A 26,323-nucleotide genomic window follows, 5' to 3' on the forward strand; every position below is an offset into this window, starting at 1 on the left:
AAATCCTTCCCACCCAGTTTAGGTGTTGAGGGAAAATGCAGCCCACACCCACACTGACAGGCTTGGGAAAGGTGGTAAGTAGCCCCCACCCATTTCAGGCTTTTACAAACAGAATATACAACTGGGGTGAAGATCTGTGGTGGGTAGGAGCTACCTGCTGATGGACTAAGTTTCCTGTCTATCATCTTATCCTAGGGTTTTATTCTGCTGCCCATCACCAGGGCATCTGAGCATGTAAAATCAATAGCAACAGTGAAGTCCCTATTAACCTGCAGCACCCTGTGTGACAACTGATGGTTGCCTTCTTCCCCATTCTCATTTCAACGTAAGGGTCACTAGTTTGGAAAGACAAACCATCACTTAGGCCTTGTCTACACTACAGCTGCTACAATGGCAGTTACAATGCTGCAGTTGTACCCTACTTTCTTTCAGTTCTGCCACTGCTGAGTCTCCATCCCTGTCTTACATGGATTTTCAATTCATTTTCTCCAGTAATGTTTGGATGGAAACCCACTCACCACCACAGCCACCTACAAGGTCAGGAAAACCTTAATGCAGTTATTCTGACTGTCTACTGTTCAGAATACTCTTGTTAATCTGGGAACACGTAGCTCTTACACGCCTAGCTTACATAGACCCTTTCATTAGAGCTCAACATGCTTAAAAAAAGAATATTGTAGCTTGGGAAACTGAGGCACAGAAGCATAATGATTTTCCCGGCTCATAGTTTCTCAATCTGTGGGTCGGCACCCAAAACTGGGTCACCAGAATGTTTCAAAGCTCAGCGGTTTGAGCACTGGCCTGCTAAACCCAGGGTTGTGAGTTCAAACCTTGAGGGGGCCACTTAAAGATCTGAGGCAAAATCAGTACTTGGTCCTGCTAGTGAAGGAGGGAGGCTGGCCTCTGTGAGCCTTTGGGGTCCCTTCCAGCTCTATGAGGTATCTCCATATATTATAGCAGCAGAGAACAGAAAAATCAGACCATAGGCGAGTCAATTTAGTTACCAACTGAAAGTATGAACAGAAAAGTCTGAGGCAAAAGTTTCTTTGACTGCTGCATTTATTATTTCCTGATGTTTTATTTCCAGATTCCCTACGCAGGTGAGTTTTTACTAACACCACACGCTTTGGAAAGGACACTCCTTGTGTCGTGTACTTATACAGATGCAGTTGAACCGGTAAACAATTTCTCATGATGTGAGTAGCGCTAGGCGATTTTCATATGCAAGAGAAGGGACGGGCCCTGCGCTGCGGAGCTTGCAGCCTAAGGACAGGCAGACCAAGGTAGGAAAATTCCTTTTCCCTATGCAGGACAATGTTCTCTTTAGGAAGCAGAAACATTGCTTTTAAGAGGGACTGAAAGTTGGAGGGGACTGTCCAGTCCCAGCTCAAGTTTCTCAGCTCTGTTCCACTTTCATCTGGAAATAAAAACAAAAACAGAAAGGTAGCTATGGGATGAAGCTTGTAGCCTGACTCCCTGCTAGACCCAGCTCACCAGGTAGTGATTTTAAACAGAGCCCAACTGTTCTGTTAATGATGGGTGCCTGGCCTCAGCCCCATATCCGCAGGATTCATCCAACAGTCACCATTTAAAAAGGAGTCATCACTGACCAGGCAGAGTTAAGCAGAGGTCTGTCTGTGGCTGTATACTGAGAGGCTAACTGGAAGTGTTGGTGCAGTTTCTGCAAAAACTAAGCTAGTCACAGGGTGACATTTTAGCTCTTATGGTTGCAGAGAAAAAACCCACCTCCCCAGTGCCAGACCCTTCTCTATGCAATTTAAAAGTATAGCTGGTAAAAAGGCTCTTCTGGAACATCATAAAGCAGCCACCAGTGCTCTGAGTAGAGCAGTCCTACTCCCTGAGATATGGGGCCAGATCCTCAGCTGGTGGAAACTTGAGTTTTACATGAATGTCAATAGTGCTAAGCGATTTACATCAGCTGAGGATTTGTCCTACAGCTTGCAGGACTGCTACGTGGAATCTGTCCACAGATGCAGTTAATTTCAGAAGTCCTTGTACTGTTCAGATGGTGACTGTTAAGGTCATTTAAGATGCCACAAGCCCCAGGGACATCAGCCCCAGGAGACAAGTTAATGATCAAGGTTTTTGAAGCTGTTGCCATTTCATATATGGGGTGTGTGCACGTCATGTTTTAATACCAGTTCAGAGTCAAATCAGATGCAGAACAGATTCCATTGACTTAGTCACTCTGGAGTGTTGGTTGGGATGGCAAACATGAGAATTACTAGCTCAGTGGCTCTTTAGCTCAGTTATTTGGAAGCTTACTTTGCACGTCCATGAGTCTTTCCAGAGTTCCAGCCCCTTGGGAGACACCATCATGTTCCGCTAGGTGACCAGTCCATTAGTTTGCCTTGGCAGCATCAGCCTCTTCCACTTAGCAAGAGATTCCTGTAAAAGGCAAAAATGGAACTGGAATTAGATCAGAAGTGCACAGGCCTTTATGAACAGAAGAATGCACCAAATCAGCACGAATGCAGCCAAAACACCAGCACCTCCGAAATTCAAAGAGGGGAGGGGGAAGCCTGATCTAACAATCCCTTATGGCCTTAATTTATTAGCGCATTCCAAAAGAAAGCTGCATTGAGCAGTCTAAGGTATTTACCTATAGCCCCCCCCCCCCCGCAAACCATACAGATTTACATTTCGCCCAGGGCTTTGCAGATACAGTGCTGTGTCCCAAGCCAGCCTCTCTCAGTGCAGGACTGTTCTGGCAGAGAGCGAGACCAACTTGCATTTTACTTTGCCTCCTTTTTTGACCATGAGATCGGTGTTCAGATCTGATGGGAAAGGGATCTGGAGGTGAAGGAAGCTGCACTTCTGTACTGAATGGAGTTGCCAATCTCACCTTGCACAATAGCTGCTGTGTGCCCACTTCATTCCATGCAGCACGCGAGAAACCTCAGCAACTGTCTGGGTTCTGAAGGGCACCTGCAGACCGGCCCTAGGAAACAGATTTGCACCACCATCCTTACAGCCAGTGAAGAACAGGACTGCATGCCACAGAACTAGGAACTCATGCAACTAAGGGCCTCTAAACAAAAGCACCCCCATCAAAGAAGCCAATGCCCCACAAGTGAAAGCTTATAGGAGAGGCGAGTGACAGCCATCAGCACACAGGGCTTAGCTGCCAAAGTCTCTCCTCCTTGTTCTTGCATGTAGTTGGAGATCCTGTGGCTATTTCACTGAGCCACAGCTCTTGGTTTTACATGCACTGCAAGTGCTCAGCATTGATGAGGCTCATTACAGCTGCTGGAGGGATGGGGAGATTAGAGAATAGGTAACATGGCAAAAGCAGTGGACAAAACACTGGACTGAGACTCAGAAGACTTGGGTTCTATTCCCACCACTGGCCAAGCCTGGGCAAGTTCCTGCCACTGTTTGTGCCAGTTTCTGTATCTGTAAAATGGGGATAACACCAACTTTTATCCTGAAGGTGTGAAACAGAGACCACATCTACACTACCTGATTAATTCGAATTTGTTTAAACCGATTTTATAAAACCGATTTTTAACACTGTTTAAATCAATTTAACTGCGTAGTGTAGACGAGGCCAGAGAAATGGTCACACGAACATGGGATGGAAACCACTTGCTGTGGTTCGCAACTAGCTCATTTAGGATTCTGCCTTCAATCCACCCCCAACCTGGCTGCTCTGCAACAGATGGTTGCTCCTACTCAGCCAATAACCAGCACCATAAGCATTGCAACATCTCGCACTCACCTGCTGTCCTGGAGACTGCGGCACAGTCCAGGGGCACCAGCTCCTCACCTGAAGAGGGAGAAAAAAGCCAACAGCCCATTAGCCCACCACAATCTCAGTCTTATGGACATTAAGTGTGACTGGAACAGAAAATAGCCTCTTAAGAGGAAGCAAAGCAAAGCATGGTTATTGCAGATCCCTCTGTGCTCCGCTTTCAGAAAGCACACCTGATAACCACATGGCATTCAACAGCTGTTTCTCTTCCAGAGAATGGGGCCCCAATCATTTCAGGCTGAATCTATGAACAAGTTTTATGACTGTTGAGGACTTCTAGAACCACTCCCTTCCCAACAACAGAGAAGCCTGAAAATAAATGGTCCTCAAGACAGTCCTACAAGTCTGTATCTAGATAGAGGCCCTTCTCCCATCCCTAGACACCTCTGGGTCAGGTAAAGCCTGTGCAGACACTCCTAGCACATGTATTTTCCTGAAATGTTGCTGGACAGTTACAATGGAACAAACTGAACAGCGACCGTCGAGGAAAACAGGTCACTTTTGGCTCCTTTTTGACCACGTCAGCTACACAAAAGAGACAGACGCAGCTTCGATAGGGCCGTGGGAATGTCAGAGAGCTTCCAGGGGAAGGCAAACAAAGCATGGCCAATAATTGTTGGCTTCCTTAACCACCCTGCTCAGCTTACCTGCTGACCCAAAAGAAGCACCCCCTCACCCCACCCCCCAGCAGGGTGTACAGCAAGACACTTACCCTGTGGGGAAAGCAAGTGAACAATGCCAGGCTCATGTTTGAATGGTTCCAGCATCTCAAGGCTCTGTCCCAGCCCATGCACAGACACCAGGTGAGATCTGGACGAAAGGAATGGCAGGATCAGCGAGGATAAAAATTGATGTCCAGTAAATAATCCATATATCATTACCATTTTCTAACATACAAAAAGTGTAAATTAATGATAATTGAGTATTAAGCTACACAATTGCTTCAATACAGGTGTACAGTTACTCTCCTAGGTAGCAAAAAGATGTATCAAATCTAGTGTAAAGGCTCCATTTAGTTTTAGATCAACCCCATGAGCCTGTGCCTCTCTTTAGAAATGTAAATGAAGTACAAATGGAAAAGATTATTAAAATCAATGATTTAAATTGAGGCTTTAATGGGGGCAAAGGGAATTGCTTCTCCATTTTAATGGACCCTCCTCTTCTCTCCCTCCCACTAGTCTTTCCTGAAAGGCTAAAACACAGGCCTGTCTCCATATAAGCCTGTCTAACCTAAACACGGATTTTAATCCACTTCCCTATGCCAGCTTCCCCCACTCTCCACACCTAAGTCCAGCATGGGGCCTTCATATCAGTAATGCAGCATTTAACTCCTCCTGGGTTTACCACCAAGCATCAGAGCTAGTTAATTTGGCACTAGCCAAAGCTGATTGGGCCCAATTCTGCTGGCATCACATTAAAGCCAGTTGAATCATAGTAGGGTAAGGCCACTGAGTGCAGAAATTTGGCCCTGTATCGCTGCTGTGCACAAAATACACTCACCTAGTGCAACTACCATCCCCTTTTCCACTCTGCAAGACACCAGAAAGGCACTTCTGGACAAACACAGGCCTCTGCCCATTTGCAGAGGCACAGCTTCCTGCAACGCTGCATTCCTGGGCACAAAATCACCACCCCCCCAGCCACTGCTGGGCATCAGTCTTCGCAAATCAGCTGCCTCTTCCGCAGGCTAGTGGGGCTAGACCCCAGGGCACCTGCCCTACCTCCGGGCATAACAGTAAAATATACACATTGCTTGAAGCCCAGCATCTCTTGAATTACAAATTAAGCAACAAATACAGGAGACCCTTTGAGGCACATAGTGAAGTGCTCTCCTCGATGACACCCTCCCCTCCGCCCTCCATAACAGAGCCTCTCCCAGCCTCCCTGGATTTATTGCTAAACAGCCCTTGAAGTTTTCCCAGCTGCAGAGCCCTGCAAATCCCCGGGGGGTAGCCGCTTTATATCCGTGGGCAGGCTGAGGAAATTGTGGTGCAGACCCTCCACCGGCCGGGTCTCTGCCCCCCCAATCCGGGGGAGGGGGGGGGGTGAAGTCCAGAGGGGCGCCTCGGAACCGCAGCCTGGCCAGGGTGAGCAGAGCCCTGCAAACCCACAGGCCGTTTTTGCGGCTCGGATGCGGATACACGTTTTTCGTACCCGTGCTGGGCTCTGCCCAGCTGCCCCCTGCGATGATCCGCGCTTCCCTCCCCAGGCAGGTGGGAATCCAGCCGGGAGCCCCATTCCGCGGGACCCTTTGTATTTCCAACCCCCCCCCCCAAATATTACAGCCGAACCCGCCCCCCGGAAACCTGGGCCGCTCCAGGGCAGCTGGCAGGGGGCAGCGCCCCCAGGGGAGAGAGGATGGCGACGGATTGCAAACGCCCCCGGGCCTTACCCCAGCGATCTGCCCCTGCGCCGGCCCAGCCTGGAACCGCCGAGGAAAAGAACGCGGCGCTTCCGAAACGAGGCATTTAAGGGTCAGCCCTGCCAGCGGCGACGTTCTGATTGGCTCCTCCGCGGGGCCGTCCTCCAAAGCCTTCTGGGAGCTGTAGTTCAACCCGCTGGTCTCCCTTGGGTCCACTCGGCCCGGCTGGCGGCCTGTCTTTGGTGTGTAACCAGCACAGGGACATGGAGGTTGCAAAGTCAGGCAGCTCTAGAGCCGAGGCTGCCTGTGTCATCTGAATTCCCACCCCACCCCCCTTGTGCATTTGCAGTAGGATACAGACAGGGCTGACCAGAGGGAGGGGAAGCGAGTACAAATTACGGGCCCGGGCGTCTGGAAGGGGCCCCAGCATCTGGCTTCCCTGGCTTTGTCAGCCCTGTTGAGCCGGTCCACCCTTGCTGGGGGGCCTGAAAAATTTTTTTCACAGGGGCCCAAACCCGCTCTTGGCAGTCCTGGATACAGACTTTAATTATACCATCACCTGCGATTTCTTCCACAGGACCCCTGCCTCCTTCAGGTTTTACTGTGGGGTTCTTCACCCTTGAAAAAGTCTAGGGGTGATGCAGTAGCCCACCGCCCTCTCCTCCAAAATGTGCATGTATAGGGGAAGGGTGTGTGCCTCTCATCTGCCCACGAGACATTTTCCATACATACCCCTCTTCCAAAAGCACAAGGAAGTGAGGTTTTCCCCAACCCCTGCCTTCTGAAACAATTGCATGAGATTTCCAGTCTACCACCCTATGGCAACTTTGGGAAGAAGCCTTCTCCCTCTCCCCCTGCAAAAAACAACAACATGGGGACTGAATTCCACCCCAAAAGCATTCCACCTCTCCTTCCCCCAGGATACCTTGACTATTATCATTTCCCTGGATACAGGGACTGAACTGACACTCATAACTTGAACTCTGTCTGAAAAGTTGGTGAACAGAATTATCTTCAAAATGTTAAAGGGAAAAAAGACCACGTTCCATGTTGTCCAAAAGAGAGAGATTGGTCACGTCACAGCCTAAAGAGCGTAGGTATTTGGAATTCCAAAGGGGGGGGCAAAGAAATCATTCACAAATCATGCCATTTACGTTGTGCCTGAATTGAAGGTCACTGTGGTTATTGAATTAGATCTCCTGATTGGAGTAAGAACCTCTACTGATATTAACAACATCCTATGGTCAAGAAGTCAAGTGGTATGCTAGAAGAGCCTGCAATCCCACCAGCTTCCCAGCTGGTAACACAGGCCTCAGCTGCATACTTCTAATGCCTGCAACTTCTCCATGTGTGTATGAGGTGCTGGGGGACAGACATAACATGTTAACACCGGTGAAATAAACATTCATTATTATATTAGCTGTGTAAGATGCAATTGGTTTAATCCTGGGTATAGTATGAGCCACTTGCTCCGAGACAAGGAGTATGAGCTTGTCCTGCAAACAGAGAGAGTACCATGCAGAATGTTCTTAGATAAAACAAAGCCATTTGCACCTTTCCCACAGAAGCATCTTGTCACTTCTGAATAATGTAATGCTTTGCAGAAAGGCAGAAAAGATGAAAGCAGCACCCTGATTGGTTTTACAGGGCAATGAATAAACTACAGAATGCAGTGTGTTTTAACGGGCGCTGCCACTGATTTCTTGCTTTGAGCGAGATGAACAAAAATTAGAATTTAGTTTACTCCATGCAGGCAGTCTGGTGTGTCTCGGGCTATACCGAATGCTAATAAATCTGGGCTTTTTCTGTAGACGTCTGAAAAAATTGTCCATGTTATCAAGACAACATTTCATTTGGGTTCCAACTGACCAGTGGACACCAAGCCACGGGAAGTTTCGCAACACTGCATTAAAGGCCCCTCTGTGCTCTGATGCGGAGCTGGAGAAGACAGAAGAGAAAATAAACGAGGACTAAGATGCTGCAGATGAAGGATGAATGACTCTCCAGAAGGCTGGGGTGGGTAATTCAACATCTCCACCCACAAAAAAATGCTGGGAAGCTTGCCCTGAGACTACCACCACTGCCCCCTCCACTTCCAAAAAAAGTCTGTCTAGGGTTCATGATTGCCCTCCCCATCCCAAAAGGCAGGGGTGCAAGGATTGCCCACTTTTCCACCTCCCCCTGAGGCTATGGTGGGGAACCTGTCTCTGCTTCCTACTCCCTTGCCAAGACCTGGGACACCCCCACCCCCGCCGCAAGGACATGGCGGAGAATCAGCTTTTTTCTCTTTGCCCTTCCCCCTTGCCTGAGACAGTGAATCTGTCCATTTGTCCAGTGCCCAGGGACAGTGGTTCTCAACCTTTCTGGACTCTTGGACCCCTTTCAGGAGTCTGATTTCAGCCCTGCTCCCCGGGGCTGAAGCTGAAGCATGTAGCTTAGCTGTGTGGGGCCCCAGGCAACTGTCCTGCTTGTCACTCCCTAATGCCAACCCTGCACTTGCAGCCCCCCTAAACTTGTCCCATGACCCCTTTCAGGGTGGCAAACCCCTGGTTGAGAAACACTGATGTAGTATATAGAGCAGTATTAACAAGTCATTGTATGAAATTTTCCTTTGTTCTGACTTCGCCAGTGCTTTTTACATAACCTGTTGTTAAACTAGGCAAATATCTAGATAAGTTGACATACCCTCTGGAAGACCTTTGCGTACCTCTGGTTGAGTCCCACTGCCCAGGGATCCCCGTACACCCACTCAAACGTTGCAGTGGGGAATTGCCTGTCCTTATTCTCCATTAGAGTGTGATCAGCCACTTACACTGGAGGAGGGAAGCGAAGGGAGGGATTCCTATCACCTTCCCTTCTCTATATTCATTTCAGAGAGTTCCCGACCAGTAAATAACCTCAGCACAGCCCCTAGGCTCACAGCAGTTCCTCTTCTAGAGGAAAGGGTGAGCTATATCAGGCTCTATACAAATCCACTAACAGGTTTCTCGAGGAATTCTTGCTGGTTTCTGTACCTACCACTTCCTCCAAAACATTTTCAGGCTTCCATACGAGTTCCCAGAATTGCTCTGCATCTAGATAGCTGTCCCCTCCCATCACTAGACATCTCAGGTAACCGTGCAGCTGGCCAATGGAACAAACTGGACAGGGACAGTAAAGAAAAATGAGTCATTCTTGGCTTCTTTTCAACTATGCCAGCTCTAGGAGTGCTGTGGATTTGATAGGGGCATGGTCAGTTAAAAATGATTGCGGTGGGTGAAAGGCACTACACTGCACCCACTTGCCCTTCCTTCTCTACACAAAGGGTTTTTAAAGGGGTTCCTTTATTCTCCATTCTCCTGAAAGCCCCCCGCCCTTGTGACAGGGTACACTAGGAGGACAAGATATTAGGTGGCTTAGCCATCCATTAGGAAATATTAGCTAGGATTGCAGCACTGATCAGCCTTATAACTGTCGCATGTATTGATGTTAATAAAACAGGTACATTTCAGGCACAGCCTCAGGTCGCCTTCAGCAAACAGATTAACCCAGGAGTGCTAAACTATGAAATCATAGCCCTGGAACATTTTTTTTCCTTTGTGGTAGGGCAGGAGAGAATAAGGTATTCAGAACATTATTCTTGCAGCTTGCTATATGAACACTCAATCAAAAGCACTGAGCAACAGGCTAGTACAGACCTCTGTGTGTCCCTGCTAAAATTCCATTCTACTGAAGTGAAACCTCAGAAACAAAGGGAGACAGTCTGCCATGTAACACTGCTGGTCAGTTACATGAGCAGAAAAATGCGCTCAGCTTCCTCCCACCTGTCCAACTGTACTAACCATAAAAGGTGTCTTCACAGAACAGTCAGATCCTTAAGCCCAATACAATCATAGCTCAAGACAATGTTAACATTCAACTGGGCAAGTAAAGATGACGGTGGGAGACCTACGTATATACATAGACATGCAAAGAATGTAGAGGTCCTATATTTCCCTTACTGTCACTCACTTAAAACAACACTGAACATGTAAGTCGCAGTTGTCTCATGAAACATCACATCATGTTTACTATTTCCATTGCACTTGATAAAAAACAGACTGATCTGTACTCTAATTACAGAAAGAGCCTTGTCACAGCAGCGGGTTCATTGAGGAGGTCAGACTAGATGATCATAAAGGTCCCTTCTGATCTTAAGTCTATGAATCTATGAGTACACCTCTACCCGGATATAACAAGACCCGATATAACATGACTTTGGATATAACATGGTAAAGCAGCACTCCGGGGGGGCAAGGCTGCGCACTCTAGTGGATCAATCAAGTTCGATATAACACGGTTTCACCTATAATGTGGCAAGATTTTTTGGCTCCCAAGGACAGCGTTATATCGAGGTAGCGATGTACATAGGTTTTGTTGCAAATTTCTGCATCAGCAGGGATAGAGGGGCAATTAAATGCTTCATAGTCACAATTTTAGTTACCAAATGCTTTCCTGGGAGATGTTTATTGCAGGTAGTTTGTCTGCTCCTATTTTGCAAAGACTATATGGCAATGAAGCCTGAAAAGGGCTTTTAATATACTAGTATGTACATAAGTGCCTTTTCTTCCTGTCACACCTAATACAACACAGCATTAGCTTAAGTACATTGCTACCCCATCCAGCATGTACAACAGCAATTAGAAAACTGTCTTTCATGCGAGTGGCACCTTGGAAGTTACACAATATATTTAATTACATTGCTCTGACCCGTTTCTCATTCATTATTTTAAATTTTACTTTTAAAACATTCACCCAGACAGGACAGGAAAAGTAAAGTCTAGAATCTTAATGGCCCGTCAAGGCCTGTCCATATCAATGGACTGTTGTAGACAGAACCACATTTAAATGGGATTGTTGTTAGCAACATTATAAATTGTTCCTCTGACCACTGGGGGAGAAATTCCTCACACATACATCAAGACCTAGGCAAGCAAAACTGTGCTAATGGCTAGGTAGAGAGCATGAGCCTATGATAGTTTCATACTACTACTCATCCTCTCCATCTCCCAAAAACCCCTCCCTGTCCAGATTGCTCAAGATCACCATGCCAGAAGCCTGGTAGTGCTACATTGGTGTATAGATAAAGCATAGCAAAAGCCTCTGTCAACATGTTTTTCCCTGTGATCTACAGCCACCTTACCCATTCCATGCTGAGTCGTTGAGACGTTTGAGTGGTGATTGACGGTGATTTTTTAAAGAACATATTTACTGAAAGTAGTTTCATGTGAGTATAAGACAGCTAGATGAATAGCAAAACAGAGAGAAGAGCAGGATCCAAAATGCAAAGGATAATTTTACTTAAAAGACCAATTTTTTTTTTTATTGTATATTGGAGAAGAGTCTTTCCCCTGTGCCATCTTGTTTAAAGTTTATAAATTACAATTCCCCAAGAAGTATTAAGAGTTCATTTCAAGACCAAAGGAATAAAACTGTTGCAGTTCTAATTTTCACCATGAATAAAAGCTACCACGATGCTCCTCCAATACTCATTGTGCACAGGAAATGCCACAGTCTCCCTGTACTTTGAGTCAGAGACCTGGGTGGAAGAGGGGCCATCCCTTCACTACTGCAGGTTCCAGGTGCAGCGTAGGAGTCTGGTGCCCGCTGGCTTGTCATGTAGAGACAATGCCTCTGCAATGAGGCTATAATATGGCTGGAATCTCTGAAGAGACAGTGTCCAAAGGCTGCCAGTGACAGTCCATCAAGGCATCATAGAGTTCTTCACTCTGTTCCATAAACTGTTTGTTTGCTTCTGTCACATCCATCTGAGGCATTGGATCTAAAAGAGGAAAGAAACAAGGCATCAATGGGTCACATACAAATTGTCCTTACAAATAACTAACATGAATTGTATTGAAACAAATGCAGAGGTTCACTATACATTCCTGGCACTTGCAAGAGAACTTTCAACCTGAGCATCTGAAAATGCTTCACAGTCATAGACTTTAATGACAGAAGAAACTGTCATGATCATTTACTCTGACCTCCTGCACATCACAGACCACAGAACTTCACCCACCTACTCCTGTAATAGACCCATAACTTCTGACTGAGTTACTGAAGTCCTCAAATCTTGATTTAAAGACAAAATTACAGAGAATCCACCATTTACTCTACTGCAAACCAGAAAGTGACCCATGCTGCTGCTGAAGGCAAAAAACCCCTAGGGTCTCTGTCAATCTGACCACGGGAAAATTCCTTCCTGACCCAAAATATGATGATCAGTTAGACCCTGAGCACGTGGGCGAGGCCCACCAGCCGGAAACCTGGGAAGGAATTCTCTGAACCCTCCCATCTAGTGTCCCATCTCTGGCCACTGGAGGTATTTGCTAATAGCTGTTGTGGATGTACCATATGCCACTGCAGGTAACCTCATTATACCATCCCCTCCATAAACAAGTCTTGAAACAAGTCAGTTTTTTGTCCCCCACCACTTTCCTTTGAAGGCTGTTCCAGAACTTCGCTCTTCTGATGGTTAGAAGCGTTAGTCTAATTTCAAGTCTTCACTTGCTGATGGCCAGTTTATATCCATTTGTTCTTGTGCCAACACTGGCCCTTAACTTGAATAACCCGTCTCCCTCCCTGCTGTTTATCTCGCTCATGTATTTAGAGAGAGCAACCATATCTCCCCTCAGCCTTTGCTTTGTTAGGCTGAACAAGCCAAATCCTCAAGTCTCCTCTTGTAAGGTAGGTTCTCCATTCCTCTGACCAGCCAGTAGCCCTTCTCTGCACGTGTTCCAGTATGAATTCATGAGAGACCAGAATTGCACACAGCATTCCAGAGGTCTCACAGGGGCCTTGTATAATAGTAGTAACACTTCCCTGTCTCTACTGGAAATACCTCGCCTGATGCATCCTAGGATTGCATTAGCCTTTTTTCATGGCTGCATCACATTGGCGGCTCGTAGTCACCCTGTGATCAGCTAATAATACACTTAAGTCTTTCTCTGAGGAACTCCACTAATAACCTCCCTCCAGTCTGGAAGTTCACCTTTCAGCATGATGCATTGTAGTCTCCCCTTTAACCAGTTCCTTGCTCACCTTTTGATTCTTGGATTAATCCCCATCTTCTCCAATTTAACTAATAATTTACGATGTGGAACTGTATCAAATTCTTTACTGAAATCCAGATAGAATAGATCTACTGCATTTCCTTTGTCTAGAAAATCAGTTATCCTCTAAAAGAAAGAGATCAGGCTGGTCTAGACAATCTACCTTTTGTTAAACCATGTGGTATTTTATTCCATTTACCACATACCTCTATGTCCTTAACTACTCTCTCCTGCTAAATTTGTTCTAAGACCTTGCATAAAACTGCAGTAGAACTAATGGGTCTGTGGTTTCTGGATCACTTCCCCCCACCCCCTTTCTAAATACAGATCGCGTATTTGCAACTTTCCAGTCACAGGGCATGACCCTCCAGTTTAGAGTCATTAAAAATCCTTGCTATTGGGCCTGCAATTTAATGTGCCAGTTCCTTTTATGATTCTTGGATGTAGATTATCCAGGTCTCCCAGTTTGGTCCCATTAAGCTGTTTGAATTTGGCTTCCACCTCAGATTTCTACTTCCATATCCTCATTCCCATTAGTCACCCTGCCACTGTCCCCAAGCTCCTCATTAATCTTATTAAAAACTGAGCCAAAGTATTCATTTAGGTGTTGGGCCAGACCTAGTTTATCTTTAACCTTTCCCCCAGCTGCAGTGTTTCCACTTCTCTCCTTGTTTTCTTTTTTATTTATATGACTAACGGACCTTTCACTATTGGTTTTAATTTCCTTTGCAAGGTCCAGCTCTGACTGGCTTTTGGCAGTTCTCACTTTTTCCTCTACACTGTCTGACCTCCAAGAGGTAGTGTTCCTTGCTGATCCATCTCTTCTTCCATTCCTTATAGGCTTTCTGCTTTCTCTTAATAACCTGCTTGAGATGCTGGTTCATTCAGTTTAGTCAGCAACCCCTACAAATTTTTCCCCTTGCTTGGGATGCAGACTCTAGATAGTTTCTGCAACTTTGACAAAGTAATTCCAAGCCTCTTCCACAGTGAGATTCTTGGAGTTCTTCAGTCCAGTCCACTTCCCTAATTCATTCCTTTAAGTTTGTCCTTTTGAAATCAAGAACCCTAGTTGCAGACTTATTTTTATTTATTCTTCCATTTAGATTAAACTGAATTGTTTCATGATTAAGGCTACGATTTAAGCACGGGTATTTTTAGTAAAAGTCATGGCCAAGTCACAAGAAAGAAACAAAAAACCACAGCCTGTGATCTGTCCATGATTTATACCATAAATACCCCTGATTGAATCTTGGGGGGGGGAGGGGAGGGACATTGCAGGAGGAGGGGCGCCTGTGGCACCAGCAGCCGGGGGGGAGGGAGAGACCAAAAGAGTGTGTGCACCCTGGGCTCCCACTGCCCCAGGACTGCTGCTCAGGCGGCCCTTGGGACCAGCTGCATCGGCCGCTGCTGTGCCAGTCCCCAGAGCCAGCTGCCTAGTGCTGCCAGAGCAGCGGCAGGTGTGGCTGGCTCTGGGGCCAGGGCTGCTCCAGCAGTGGCTGGCATGGCTGGCTGCAGGGCTGCCCGAGCAGCTGGCTGCAGAGCTGCTTCAACAGTGGTCGGTGTGGCTGTCCACAGGGCCAGCTACTCAGCGGCTCTGGGGTCAGCCACACTGACCACTGCAGAAGTCAGAGAGGTCTCAGGAAGTCACGGAATCTGTGACTTCTGCCACCTCCATGACAAACACGGAGCCCTGTTCATGATCATTCAAACCAACCACGTCTACAACCTGTTCTTCTATCAGGTCCTCGCTGCTTACCAAAACTAAAGCTAAAATGGCATCACTTCTTGTTGGTTCGTGACTATTCACGTAAAGAAATCTGTCAGTTATCACATCCAGGAATATCTGGGCCCTATGATTATTAGTAGTACTTGTCCTCCAATTTATAGCTGGGAAATTAAAGTTTCCTAAAATCACACAATTCCCAATAGTATTTATTTCATTAAATTCATCATGAACCGAGCAAGTGGCACAACACCCCTGTGAGGTAGGTCTGAACAGGGTCCCCATTTTACATTTAGAGAAAATGTTTGTAAAGCACTTTGAAATTGAACAGCAAAGCGTAATGTGCTGACATTCTATTACTACAAAAAATGTAAACTTTAAAGGGACCTGTGAGGTTGAGTTAGCCGTGTACTTGGACTGGCAAAAAACAAATTAAAAAATCCCAGAAGTATTTCCACTGTAAAAAACCCAACCAACTGGATTTAATATTCCTCTGTCACATATGCAACTCAAAGATTACATTATCAGGTTAGCACAGTGCCAGCAAAGTGCATGAGTCAAAGAATGAAGTGAAATTGACTGGCCCACTGAAACGGAAAAAAAGAAAAAACAGACCATAGAAGTGTAAAAATTCGATTGTAATAATGCTGCATTTTAATCAGATCAGACATGAATAGATCATGTGAGGAATATTTAAAAATATTATTAGATAATATATTTTTGCGTTTTGTATAAAATTCAACATCTAAATACAGGGCAAGTTTAGTCAGCAAGAAACCCCCCCACAATTTGGTGCTTTGCTGTATCAATATCAGAGGAGAAGAATTATCTTATATTATGAAATATTTTTAGAAACAAAGAGGGCTTTCCAGTTAAGTGATGTCATACTCAGATAGACCCTTGTATACATAAAAAAAAAAGTCAAGCAGCCAGATCCTTTACATTTAAAAGAATGAGACATCCTATAAGTTACATACTCAGCTCATGACTATCAGAGTGAATGCCACACAAAAATTGTTGCTGCTTCCTGATTAAATATAAAAGGATAGTGATACCCTGAACAAACAGAATACACAACTGCGATGGTTTTATAACAGAAGATTTATTAAAGGAAGGACAACATCTTTTGATCTGCACATGATTTCAGTTCATATTTTCAAGGGTGGAAGGGTATAAGCACTATTCCATACAATCCTCTCAATGCTAGCAAAGACAATTAGTCTGTGCCCCCGCAAGGCTCAAGACTGGAACAGTAAGTTTGGAATAAGGGTGCAGAGAAAGGGACTTCTTAGGGAAGTCTGCACAGTACCTGTCCACACTACCAATCTGAAACTTTCATGAACCCCAAATTCATTCAAAAATACAGATGTGAAATGCCAATCCATGAAAACTCTATATCAATATAATGAAAACAGCCAGTTGCAACACAGATTTAAAATAAAGACACGTACCTTCCAATGCATCCTCACCAACTTCTTCATATGTCTGCAAGGGCAACAAAAATATCTTCAGGGGAACAAATATATAACTGTGTCTGAAAACATCACCTGCTCATTACTGCCACCACCACTAGGACGCTCACACGGGGCTGATTAAAGCAGAATCCTTAGTACCCAAGCCCTGGGGTCCAGCCCTAGCAGGCTTGGAGATTCTGTGTAGGTCTAAAAGATGCAGCCCAACCTGGAGTCCCTGCAGTCTGCACACAGAGGCCTTGTTCCTGGCACAAACCATACACCAGGACTTGTGGTGGGATCCTTGAAAGGCAACCTTATGGCTGTCATCCACAATGCCTATACCAGGGTATCCTTCCCCCAGCCACAACTAGGGCTTCAAGTGTCCCTTTATACAGCTCTGACTCCTTTACCCAGCATAAAGGTAAAGCAGCAGGCCACAATACCAGTCAGCTGTTTGCTAGGTGGCTTCACTTCCTTACGTGGCAGGAAGATCAAGGACCCAGGAAAACAGGTGTACCTCTCCTGTTTGTAAAATGCTCTGGGATCTTTTGTGATGAGAGATTATTGAAATATAAGAAGTTAGTGCCACAGCCCTACCTGCATGGTGCTCTGTGTGTATCCATACTGGGGATAGCTGTAGCTATAACTGCCTGTGTTCTGGTCGTATCCCCACTGGGCATAGTAGTTCTGATATTGTTGGTAATACTGGTTATAATTATAGTTGTACATCTGATTGTACTCCACCGTCTTCACACGGTTACTTTAAAAAAAATAAAAAGAAAGACGTTACAAACTATGAAGATTTAAGGGAAAAAACAGACGAGTGACATAATTTGATCTACATCATCTTCCAATACTGTGGACCACAGGGGAATCTTTTGTTGGTGATGTTTTGTTTGTTTGTTTTTCCATTCTCAGACACTTGTAGGAGGGACTGGTTGGCTTTCCATCCCCACTCCTGCCCCCATTATTATTTTAATTATTAGAACACTTTGCTTTCTTACTACTGGATTCATGTAGCACAATTTTGGAGAGTAGGAGAGGGAATAACTGAGAATTGTGAGCATCAGGTCTGGAATACCTAGTCACTGGAACCCAGGATTCAAATCCCTGCAGGGAGGATTCATCCCTTCATCCAGCTGATGAAGTAGGGATACACTGAGTACTGTGTAGCGTACGCAAGGGTTTAGGGGGTGGTTCTGGGCTTTAAAAACAGGGACTCCTTTTTCTGTATGTGGGTGCTGAAGACCCCTAAGAGTTTTGCAAAAGAATAGTAGTATACCCTGGTCTGTGACGAAACTTCCCCTCACTACTAGTATGCAGCAGGCTGTGTGATGAATGGTTGCCTCCTTCCTCTCAGAGGTGGGTGCAGTTCTGTGCTGTGATATGCACATTGTTTATGAAGTACTTTGGGTTGAAAAGGGCCATAGAAATGAAAAATTTTAGTTTTCAAATGGTCTGTGAATATGTCAAATTCTCTTTGTTTTCCATACAATGGCAATGCTTTCAGGGTACAGGTTCCTGATTAATATGGTTTGAAATAAACGATGGGGGCAGAAAGGAAAGAGGGCAAATATCCCTTAAAAATGAAAACATTATTTCACATATGGAAATACCCTTAATTAAGAAATGAAAGAGTGCTAGAATAAAGAGCAAACAAAATCTTAACACTGCAGGACAACCCTGTTCCCACCCAAGAGTTTCGGGGACATTGAAAAATTGACTGGGGAGCAATTATTTATTATTTCTATTACCATAATGCCAAGGAGCCTTAATCACGGACCAGGATCCCATTGTGCTAAGTGCTGTACAAAGATGGTCCCTACCCCAAAGAGTTTAATGCCTGCTGAACACTGCTATGGGATTACCAAAGAGACCACACTTTGGTTACCTACAAGTCAAATGAGCAAGGTTAGACCATGTCCTATTTTAATGTAAAGGGACATTGCCAGGTCAAAAAAATTTATTTAAAAAAGAAACAAACCTGAATTTCTTACTGAAGTACATGATTAAAACAGAGTTTTGAAAATGTAACGTTTAGTCTTGGTTTAATTTTTGCACTTCGCTCAGGCTGGACAAAGAAATGAGGCTGGTCATTTTTTATCAGATTAATCTTTATTTTCAATGTTTCTGGTCAATGTCATTTTTGGGACGGGGGATTCTCATATGCTAGTATAATGTGGCTATCTGAGACAATTATGGACATTCCCTTGTTTGTTTTGTGATTTTATGGTGTGGGATAGGCACTGAAAGCACTGGATGGGTGCCTAAAAAAAAAATAAATAAATAAATTTTGGCTTGGTAGATCTGTACAGGAATGTTTAAATCCAAACCACAAACTTTTCAAAGAGTAAAAATACCAGATCTCTCTACTCATATTAAGTTTAAGACATATTCTTCTGAAATGCAGACTACAAACTTCCTGACAGTATCCTCCTGTGTGTAGATATGCAGCAAAAATCAAACAGGTATGAAAAGCTCAGTTCTCTTTATTGCATACGATTTTCACCACTATAAGACATATCAATAAAAAAGTCAAACAGTCCAAATCAACGTTTAATGAACTTCAGTACAGTAACTCCAGTTTCAACATTCACATAATTCATTTTAACTGAAATTGATCTTTACATTTGATTTTAAAAACAGATTTTGAAAATCATTTACAAAATCAGAAAGTCTTATGCAATTTAAACTACAGAGATTTTGCTTTGTTATCAGCTGCTAAATACGAATATGAACTGTGAACAGGAAAGATAATTATTACAAAACATTCATCTGCTCCCATACTTACGCTTTTGGTATGGCCACACTCAAGCGTACGGGTTTAGAGCCCAATCCCACAGCCCCTTGGCACTCTGTCAGGGCTCTTTTCTGTTCCAGCTCGTCCGTGAATTTCACAAACCCATAACCTCTGCAGAAAGACATGGAATGGTTTGTATCACACTAAAGCAAAAGACATTTCATTTTCAGATGTTTAAGACAAACCCACATGGGTTTAAGAATACTGTAGAACTAATAAAACATGGACTTGGGAGAATACTTCGCTAGTGAAATGTCAACATAAAAGTGAAAGCCTTTCCATTGTTTTTTTAAGCAGGGATTAAATGATTCCCTATTGCAGTGACTTTCTATTATTTGCAGTGTTTTCAAAGGCATCAGAACAATAATATACATCTTGTACCACTGGATTTTTGGGGACCTTTGTGCAACTGGCATGAGATGTGTTGGAGCTAAAAGCGTGGACGGGGTGTGGTGCAAGTGAGAAGATGAAAGGTAGGTACCGCTCAAAGTTCTTAGGCACCTGTATAGACACTGGGAAGAAGAACCAGGCTTTTGATTTGTGTGACCTCAAGCTATGGAGATGAAGGGAAGAGGGAGAAGAAAGAATCAGACCAGAAGTTTCTTCCCCATCTGGCAGCAGTACAGGAAAGGGGGAATCGAAGCCAGCCCGTATAGCTTTTCAGTCAGTGCAGAGCTAATAAGCAGCCACGGGCATCACTTGTGTCTAAAGCTGGCCCCAATGTGATGCAAAGAGTTTGCTTTTCTACAGGGTGGATTAAGACAGACTTCACAGTCAAAGCCCATCTACACTTGGGAACTTTTCTACGAAGTTTCTTGCTGTTGATAACACCTGCGCTTCTCTGCCAGCATTAGCCACACTGGACATATAATTATATATCTGCCCTGGGCAGCCTCACTTGAACAACAGTGGCACGCAGCCAGCTGCCCTTCAACACAAGGCCTTCCAATGTCACTAACACCAGTAAAGCTGAACCAGAACTGGCAACAGCAGAAAACGTTTAGAACATTTTCTTAGAGTAGAAAAGGCTTTTAAGTGGGATCTAGAGCCGGTTGTGAGTCAGAGGTAATTCAGCAGCACACGACTGAATAGTACCAGCTTGCAGGGGTGGGCTGGGTAGCAGGGGTGGGCTGGGCTGCCTCTCTGGACATGGCACAAAGATCAAGGCCTTAGGAGTGAGAGGAAAAGAGAGTCTATCCAGGTGGAGAGAGGATGCTGGAAGGGAAAGAAAGCCTGGGCTAATTAATTAAGCCAGAGCAAACACCTCTGCAGACACAGTTATAACCCGTTTTCAACAGGTATCAGTTTAGTTTGCTCCCGCAATGTTACAGCGGCAAACTACACCAATATAAGTCATGTTTAAAATTGATGTAAGTGTACGCACAAAAATTTGCACTGATCAACTAAATAAGTTAAAAAAAAAAAATCACATCTTTAATATAAAACCACTCCAATTCTGGGTATTGTTCAGGCCTTCTTGGAGACGGGGGGGAAGGAGTTTACAGCTTAAAAGAATCTGACCAGAGCACTCTTCGCCAGAATTAAAAACAGGACACTCACCTTGCCCCAATTACATATTCTGTTTTTAAATTTGACTGCTGAGCAAAGAACCCTTTTATTGAGAAGATACAACAGAAAGGAAAATGGTGCATTTAGGATGCCTATTTAATCATATCAAGAGGGCAGACTTCAGATTTCTAGTTTTGATTGGGTCATTTCCAGAATCTGAAAATGAGGGTTAAGCTACAGCATATTTAGACTGTGAATCAGTTTTGTTTGGTATCTGGCTTCTATAGCATCTAAAACATCCAAAACCATCGTAATCAGGGCAGATTTTCAAAAGTATCTACAGAATTTAGGAGCCCAATTCACACTGGAAGTCAAAGGGGACTGGTGTTCATAAATCACTTAGTGCTTTTGAAAATCTCCTAACAGGCAATAAAACATCTTTAATAAAAATACACACGGATCTAATACAGAGTAGAAAAAGTATGGTATTGTGAATAGCAGAAAACAGACATACTGAATGTTTAATATAGACAATTCAGTCTTGTGATCTGGTTTGTTAAGTCCTAAGCAAAACTAATACAACTACTCCTTTTCCCTCACTGCCTTTGGAAAGAGGCAAAGTCTACGAGGTTATAGATGGCCTATTTTCTTCAAAAGATCTCACAACATATGAAGCAAGAGAGAGAAAGGCATAAGGAAAACTTACTTGGAAACTCCAGTCTGGTCCAAAACAACTTTGCCACCTCTACATGATGGATAAACCTTAACAAAAAACTCATATAACATGCCATCATCGACATCAGGGGTCAGATCTCCCACAAAGAGTGAGTATTCTGGACTAAAGGAGTCAATAAAGAGCACATTTTATGAATAGCAATATAACAAATAGCGTGATATGCACAAGAACAGAAAGCTATCCAAAACATCTGATTATTAAGTGGCATGCGTTAAAGGCACTATGGAGATACCAATATTATTTTTAAAAGCCTTTATCTATGTTACTGGTAATGTACATAATAAACATTAAAAACAATTTCCACTGCTTATGCTGCTTGTATTTTCCTACTCGGAGCAGCAAAACCAGATGGCTCTTCCATTTCACTTTTTCCACATACCCTAGTTTATGGCAGTGTCTTTGTGTTTCCAACACTGCAAGAGACCATTTATACCCTCAAAGAAATAAAAAGAAAATGCAGTGAATATAGGTTTAATTTCTCTTCATATTCGGTATTGTAAAACCATTTTTTAAAAACAGATTTGTGGTTTAATTCCTTCAAAATAACATTTGGCACATGTATTGCTTCAGATTTTCAAACCACCATTACCCATTTTTGGGTAATAGCTCATTTGTAGATTTGCTAGTTTCCAATGTACTGACCTTTAATTGCAATCTATCAATTATAGGCGCTGATGCTGCAAACATTTAAGCACACATGTAGTGCAACTGAAGTCAGTAGACTACTTGTGTTTAAAGTTAAGTACATATATCTGTGCTTGCAGGACTGGGGCCATATTTTGACTCTTGGAATTCTTAAACAACATGGCACAGCATAAATTCCTGGAGATAAAAGACACCTTTTCTTTCCTTCCCATCCTTCCACATGTACAATTTAAAAATTCTTTATAAGTTAGAAAGCCTACAAGTGCTCAAAGCATAGAACAGAGTGAAGAGAGCCAGTTCTTCTGACTGCCACAGACTTATTGCATGTCCCTGGGAAAGACACTTAATCTCTTTGTAATTCAGGCTACGCATCTGTAACATAAGGCTAATACCTAACACATGGGGCAATTGCAAGAATTAATCACACAATTGTTGTTATATGGCTGGAACCCCCTCTCTGACCCCATCTGCCAGCTTTGACCCTCACCTCTGAGTCCCTCCTCAAAATGCACTTCTTCGAAGAGGCTTATGAATCAGTCTAAAAATAAAAATGTAACCCCTAAGATGCAAATATCAGTCACCTAAGCAACCATATTATTGTCAATCTTGTACATATGTACCTCTAACCCTCCCTGTGTTGTTCTCAACTTTAGTTGTGTGAACTCTTCTGGGCAGGCATTCTGTCTTTATTTTGCAAAGTGCAGACAAATGTATGATATTATATAAACAATACATACATATTTTTATTATGTGAATCACCTTGAGATGCATGGAAGTTGCTAAGGCAATGCACTGTATGTAATTACACTTTAAAGCAGTCTAGTTTCTTAGTTATTGGTTTGTTGCCTGGCACCATCCACCCCAAATGGCAATCAAGATTTAAACTGTATGCTTCTAGTTAAAATTCCCCTACTCTGTATTGCTAAGAGCTGATCTGGTCCAGCAATACTGAATGTATGGATTGCACTCTCTGAATACTCTTTTGCAAGGGAGCTCACAAACAAACAAGGACAATGTTTGAATACTAAACACTTACCTGTTATCAGGCTGTTTTCCATATGTTGCATAGTTCAGTTTAAATCGCTTTGCCTGCAACAAGGATAAACAGAAACTGACAATATGTAAAACCATGTGGGTTCACTTTAGAACATTTTAATAATCATAATTAGAAAAAATAAAAGTGAGTTATAATAGGCTAATTTTAAACCATTTTCTTAATAATGGCAAGTGTTAAATGCTTAACACTGGCAGGTCTGCAGGCTAATGCATTAGAGGGCAAGTCCTTAGACAGTGTAAACTGACTTCAATGGAGCTATGACAATTTACACCAGCTGAGGATCTGCCCCCACGTCAGGAGGTCTTGCCTGCTCACCTCACGAGATTCTGGCTGTCTTTACTACAAAAGTATTCTAAAAGGCTAGCAGAAGACTGGGAGACACACCAGGGTCTTCCATTTTCACATCTCCAGAGAGAAGAGAAACCCAATAGTACCAACAATCACCACCGAATGAGACCTTCCACATTTTGGTGTTTTTAAATAAAATACAGAATACAAATTTAGAGAATTGTAATTTACAGGAATGTTAACCAAGTGGAATCTGACACTCTGGAAACCAAATCCTCAATCATAACAACATTTCTAGATACTTTACTTTATTGATACTTTACTCTGTATTTTAGATTGCTTGTGTAGTTTTGATGTGCATTTCCTGTGTAGCTGGACTTGAATAATTTTTGTTGCTAAAGACAAGAATGATGTGAGGCTTGAACTTCATGCTTCTCTTGGCAAACCAAAGTTACTCAAAACTCAGTGAAATCTCAGCTCCATTTCAACCCACAAAGATATCACAATCTGTGCAAAGTAATCAGCTAGTATTTAGCTGGTAACAGGTTACATAGGGCAGCATGGCGGGTAGGAATATGTAGCCTGCTTTTTCCTTCCTGTTGCCTGGTTTTTCATCTGTCAGCTTTGACAACATTGCAAAGGATCAGAAATTCACAAATGCAAATATCTGCTGCTACCCAAGTTTTAATCATCCATTCACCCTGAAATAGGTGTATGTCTTAAAAATTAATGAAACCCTTCCAGAGACTTTGCTATAAAGAACGTTAGTAATTTCATACTGATAAGATCCTAAAGAAAACAAGGACTTACAATTTGCTGTTTATTCTGCTTATCTCAATTCCTAATTATTGTGAGATCCCTTTTCTCCATCCCTCTCATTCCTGCTCCTCTACTAATTAATTTGGTTTACTTACTGGTGTGGCACCAGGAAGCGGTTTTCCATTGATTTTGTGTAAACACTTCTCTGCAGTAGCCAGATCTGCAAATTCTACAAAGCATTAGCCTGCTGGAATTCTGAATACAGGGGGAAGAGAGAGAGAGAGAGAGTTTTAAGATTACAAAATTTAGAATTCTTCCAGGCAAAAGTGCAATACTTATGATTCTCTGAAGGATGCAGAGAGGGTGAAGAATTTCCTATAATCACCATTTTGAAATGAGAACATTTTCAAAATGTTAACTTCAGCTTGCATAGAGGAGCAACTAAGCAGCAAACGATCTCCAATGAAGTCACAGCCCACAAGGCCATGTCAGCTGTATACTCCAGTTACAGAGCCAGCAAGGTGAAGGGGGAAGGGAGAAATAATAAATTTAGTACAAACCTCACAAAAATCATAATTATTTTTCTCCCCATGTTTGTACTTATTCATTTAATAAAACACCAATTTCCTGATGCTCACTTTGTAATATGGTAACACCCTGTTAAACAGAAAGATCTGATTACTATATTCCTGTGTAACGCCTCTTTAAACAAAAGTCAACCATTGTAATGATTGTTTTGTTTCCAATATTGACATGGCAAGGATCTGTGAACTTCTTAAAACTTCCTAAATAAACAGATAAAAAAACAAATACAAACTTCCCTACTAGAGTCTAACAGTTGGACTTAAATTACTTGCAAGCAAAGCTACATAAGGCTGAGACTTTATTTTAATCTGCATCCACTAGTTTCATTCTAATCTTTATAAGGGAGATCAAAAGAGCCAAGAAGACTGTGACTAAACTATAACTATTTTCTTTATATTTCCCACCTTTTCTAACACTGGCGCAGCTCCACTAGTGGTAGAACTAGTATAGACTGTTCACTAGCATTTTAACTACCCTATTACATTAGGTCTTCATCCTTTACTGTGTAGTGTGCCAGTGGGGTGGATTGCAGTGCCTGCCTGGCACTCACTACCTTCAGCGATGCTCTGTTTGGGCACAGAAGTCCATGCAAATGCAATACAGGATTGGTGCCTAACCCTATTCAAATACCAGCCTCTTCCACGGTTCTTACCAACATAGCTGCATTGTTGGTAGCAATGGTGGGAAACATGAAGGAGAACAATGCTAGTGTAGACAAGGCCACTATGAGGCCTGTGGTTTGTAAAGGGATAATCTAAATGCAAGAATATATTATTAAAATGAACTGACAGTAAACATAAATGATTACCCTGTCAATCTATTTCGGATGATTTTTACACTCAGAACAAGTTCTCCCATGGTGGCAAAGGCTCTTGAAACGAAGTTCTCATCCATGTATGGCTCCAGCTATAAAGAGAAGGTTGAAGTTAGTTTGGGGAGTTGGGGGGATTACACACACATCAGTGTCACCCATACCAGTTAAACCTCCTGGAGAAGCACTTTCCCTATACACTTAAAAAAGGCAGTAAGACCTGTTTAGAAGGGTCAGCATCACTGACAGCATGGGCCAAAACCCCACACCCATAAACCAGCAAGTGTGCACAGAGCCAGTCTCAACAAGATGGTCCGCAAAATAGAACAATTGGGGAACTGAGGGATGAAGGTTTAGGGACACAGAGAAGGAACAACCACGGGGAAGAAGTATTTAGGAATAAACCTTGCACAGGATGAAGCGCTGTATGGGAGGGTTAGAGGGATGACAGCATATGCAAGGAGGGTAAGAAGTGACACTATCTGTAGGTGTAATGGGGTAGAGAGTAGTACTATCTGTGGGGGTGGCACTGTACTTGTGTGGAAGGTAGGGGTGAGACTATCTGTAGGGTTAAGGGACACATATTGGGGAGAGCATGGGTGGCACTGTATCTGTGGGGGGTCAGAGATATAGAGGTTGTACTGTGTGTGCGGGATGTATAGGATGCAGGATGAAGTTGGGGTGGCACTGAGCCTGTGGAGGCTGCAAGGGTGGCAGCACAAGGGTATACTGGGCAGGGCTGGCAC

General features: G+C 43.6%; 1 protein-coding gene, 1 long non-coding RNA gene and 3 other non-coding genes across 6 annotated transcripts; all 5 read right to left on the minus strand.

Annotated features, from left to right (window-relative positions):
* Positions 1 to 1,041: 1,041 nt before the first annotated feature.
* Positions 1,042 to 6,226, minus strand: LOC142045925 (uncharacterized). Of its 2 annotated transcripts, XR_012654846.1 has the most exons (6): positions 6,168 to 6,226; positions 4,488 to 4,585; positions 3,743 to 3,790; positions 2,867 to 2,962; positions 2,287 to 2,409; positions 1,042 to 1,417 (listed from the first exon to the last, which is right to left on the minus strand). It is a non-coding gene; the product is annotated as an uncharacterized LOC142045925 (long non-coding RNA). The 2 variants fall into 2 exon arrangements; XR_012654845.1 differs by lacking the exon at positions 6,168 to 6,226 and having other exon boundaries at positions 4,488 to 4,612.
* Positions 1,542 to 1,614, minus strand: LOC116838023 (small nucleolar RNA SNORD99). Its single transcript, XR_004376839.1, has one exon. It is a non-coding gene; the product is annotated as a small nucleolar RNA SNORD99 (small nucleolar RNA).
* LOC116838026 (small nucleolar RNA SNORA44) lies at positions 3,101 to 3,233 on the minus strand. Its single transcript, XR_004376842.1, has one exon. It is a non-coding gene; the product is annotated as a small nucleolar RNA SNORA44 (small nucleolar RNA).
* Positions 4,197 to 4,340, minus strand: LOC116838025 (small nucleolar RNA SNORA16B/SNORA16A family). Its single transcript, XR_004376841.1, has one exon. It is a non-coding gene; the product is annotated as a small nucleolar RNA SNORA16B/SNORA16A family (small nucleolar RNA).
* Positions 6,227 to 11,433: 5,207 nt separating the features above from the next.
* Positions 11,434 to 25,890, minus strand: TRNAU1AP (tRNA selenocysteine 1 associated protein 1). The gene is made up of 9 exons (XM_032802910.2): positions 25,798 to 25,890; positions 25,575 to 25,672; positions 24,337 to 24,436; positions 23,114 to 23,188; positions 21,403 to 21,534; positions 19,179 to 19,298; positions 16,985 to 17,147; positions 16,385 to 16,418; positions 11,434 to 11,937 (listed from the first exon to the last, which is right to left on the minus strand). Exons 3-9 carry the CDS (start codon positions 24,363 to 24,365, stop codon positions 11,801 to 11,803), a joined length of 690 nt encoding a protein of 229 aa, XP_032658801.1. The 5' UTR covers positions 24,366 to 24,436; positions 25,575 to 25,672; positions 25,798 to 25,890; the 3' UTR covers positions 11,434 to 11,800.
* Between the last annotated feature and the right edge of the window lie 433 nt (positions 25,891 to 26,323).

This window comes from Chelonoidis abingdonii, chromosome 25 (genome assembly GCF_003597395.2).
Source record: "Chelonoidis abingdonii isolate Lonesome George chromosome 25, CheloAbing_2.0, whole genome shotgun sequence".
NCBI classification, from domain to species: domain Eukaryota; kingdom Metazoa; phylum Chordata; order Testudines; family Testudinidae; genus Chelonoidis; species Chelonoidis abingdonii.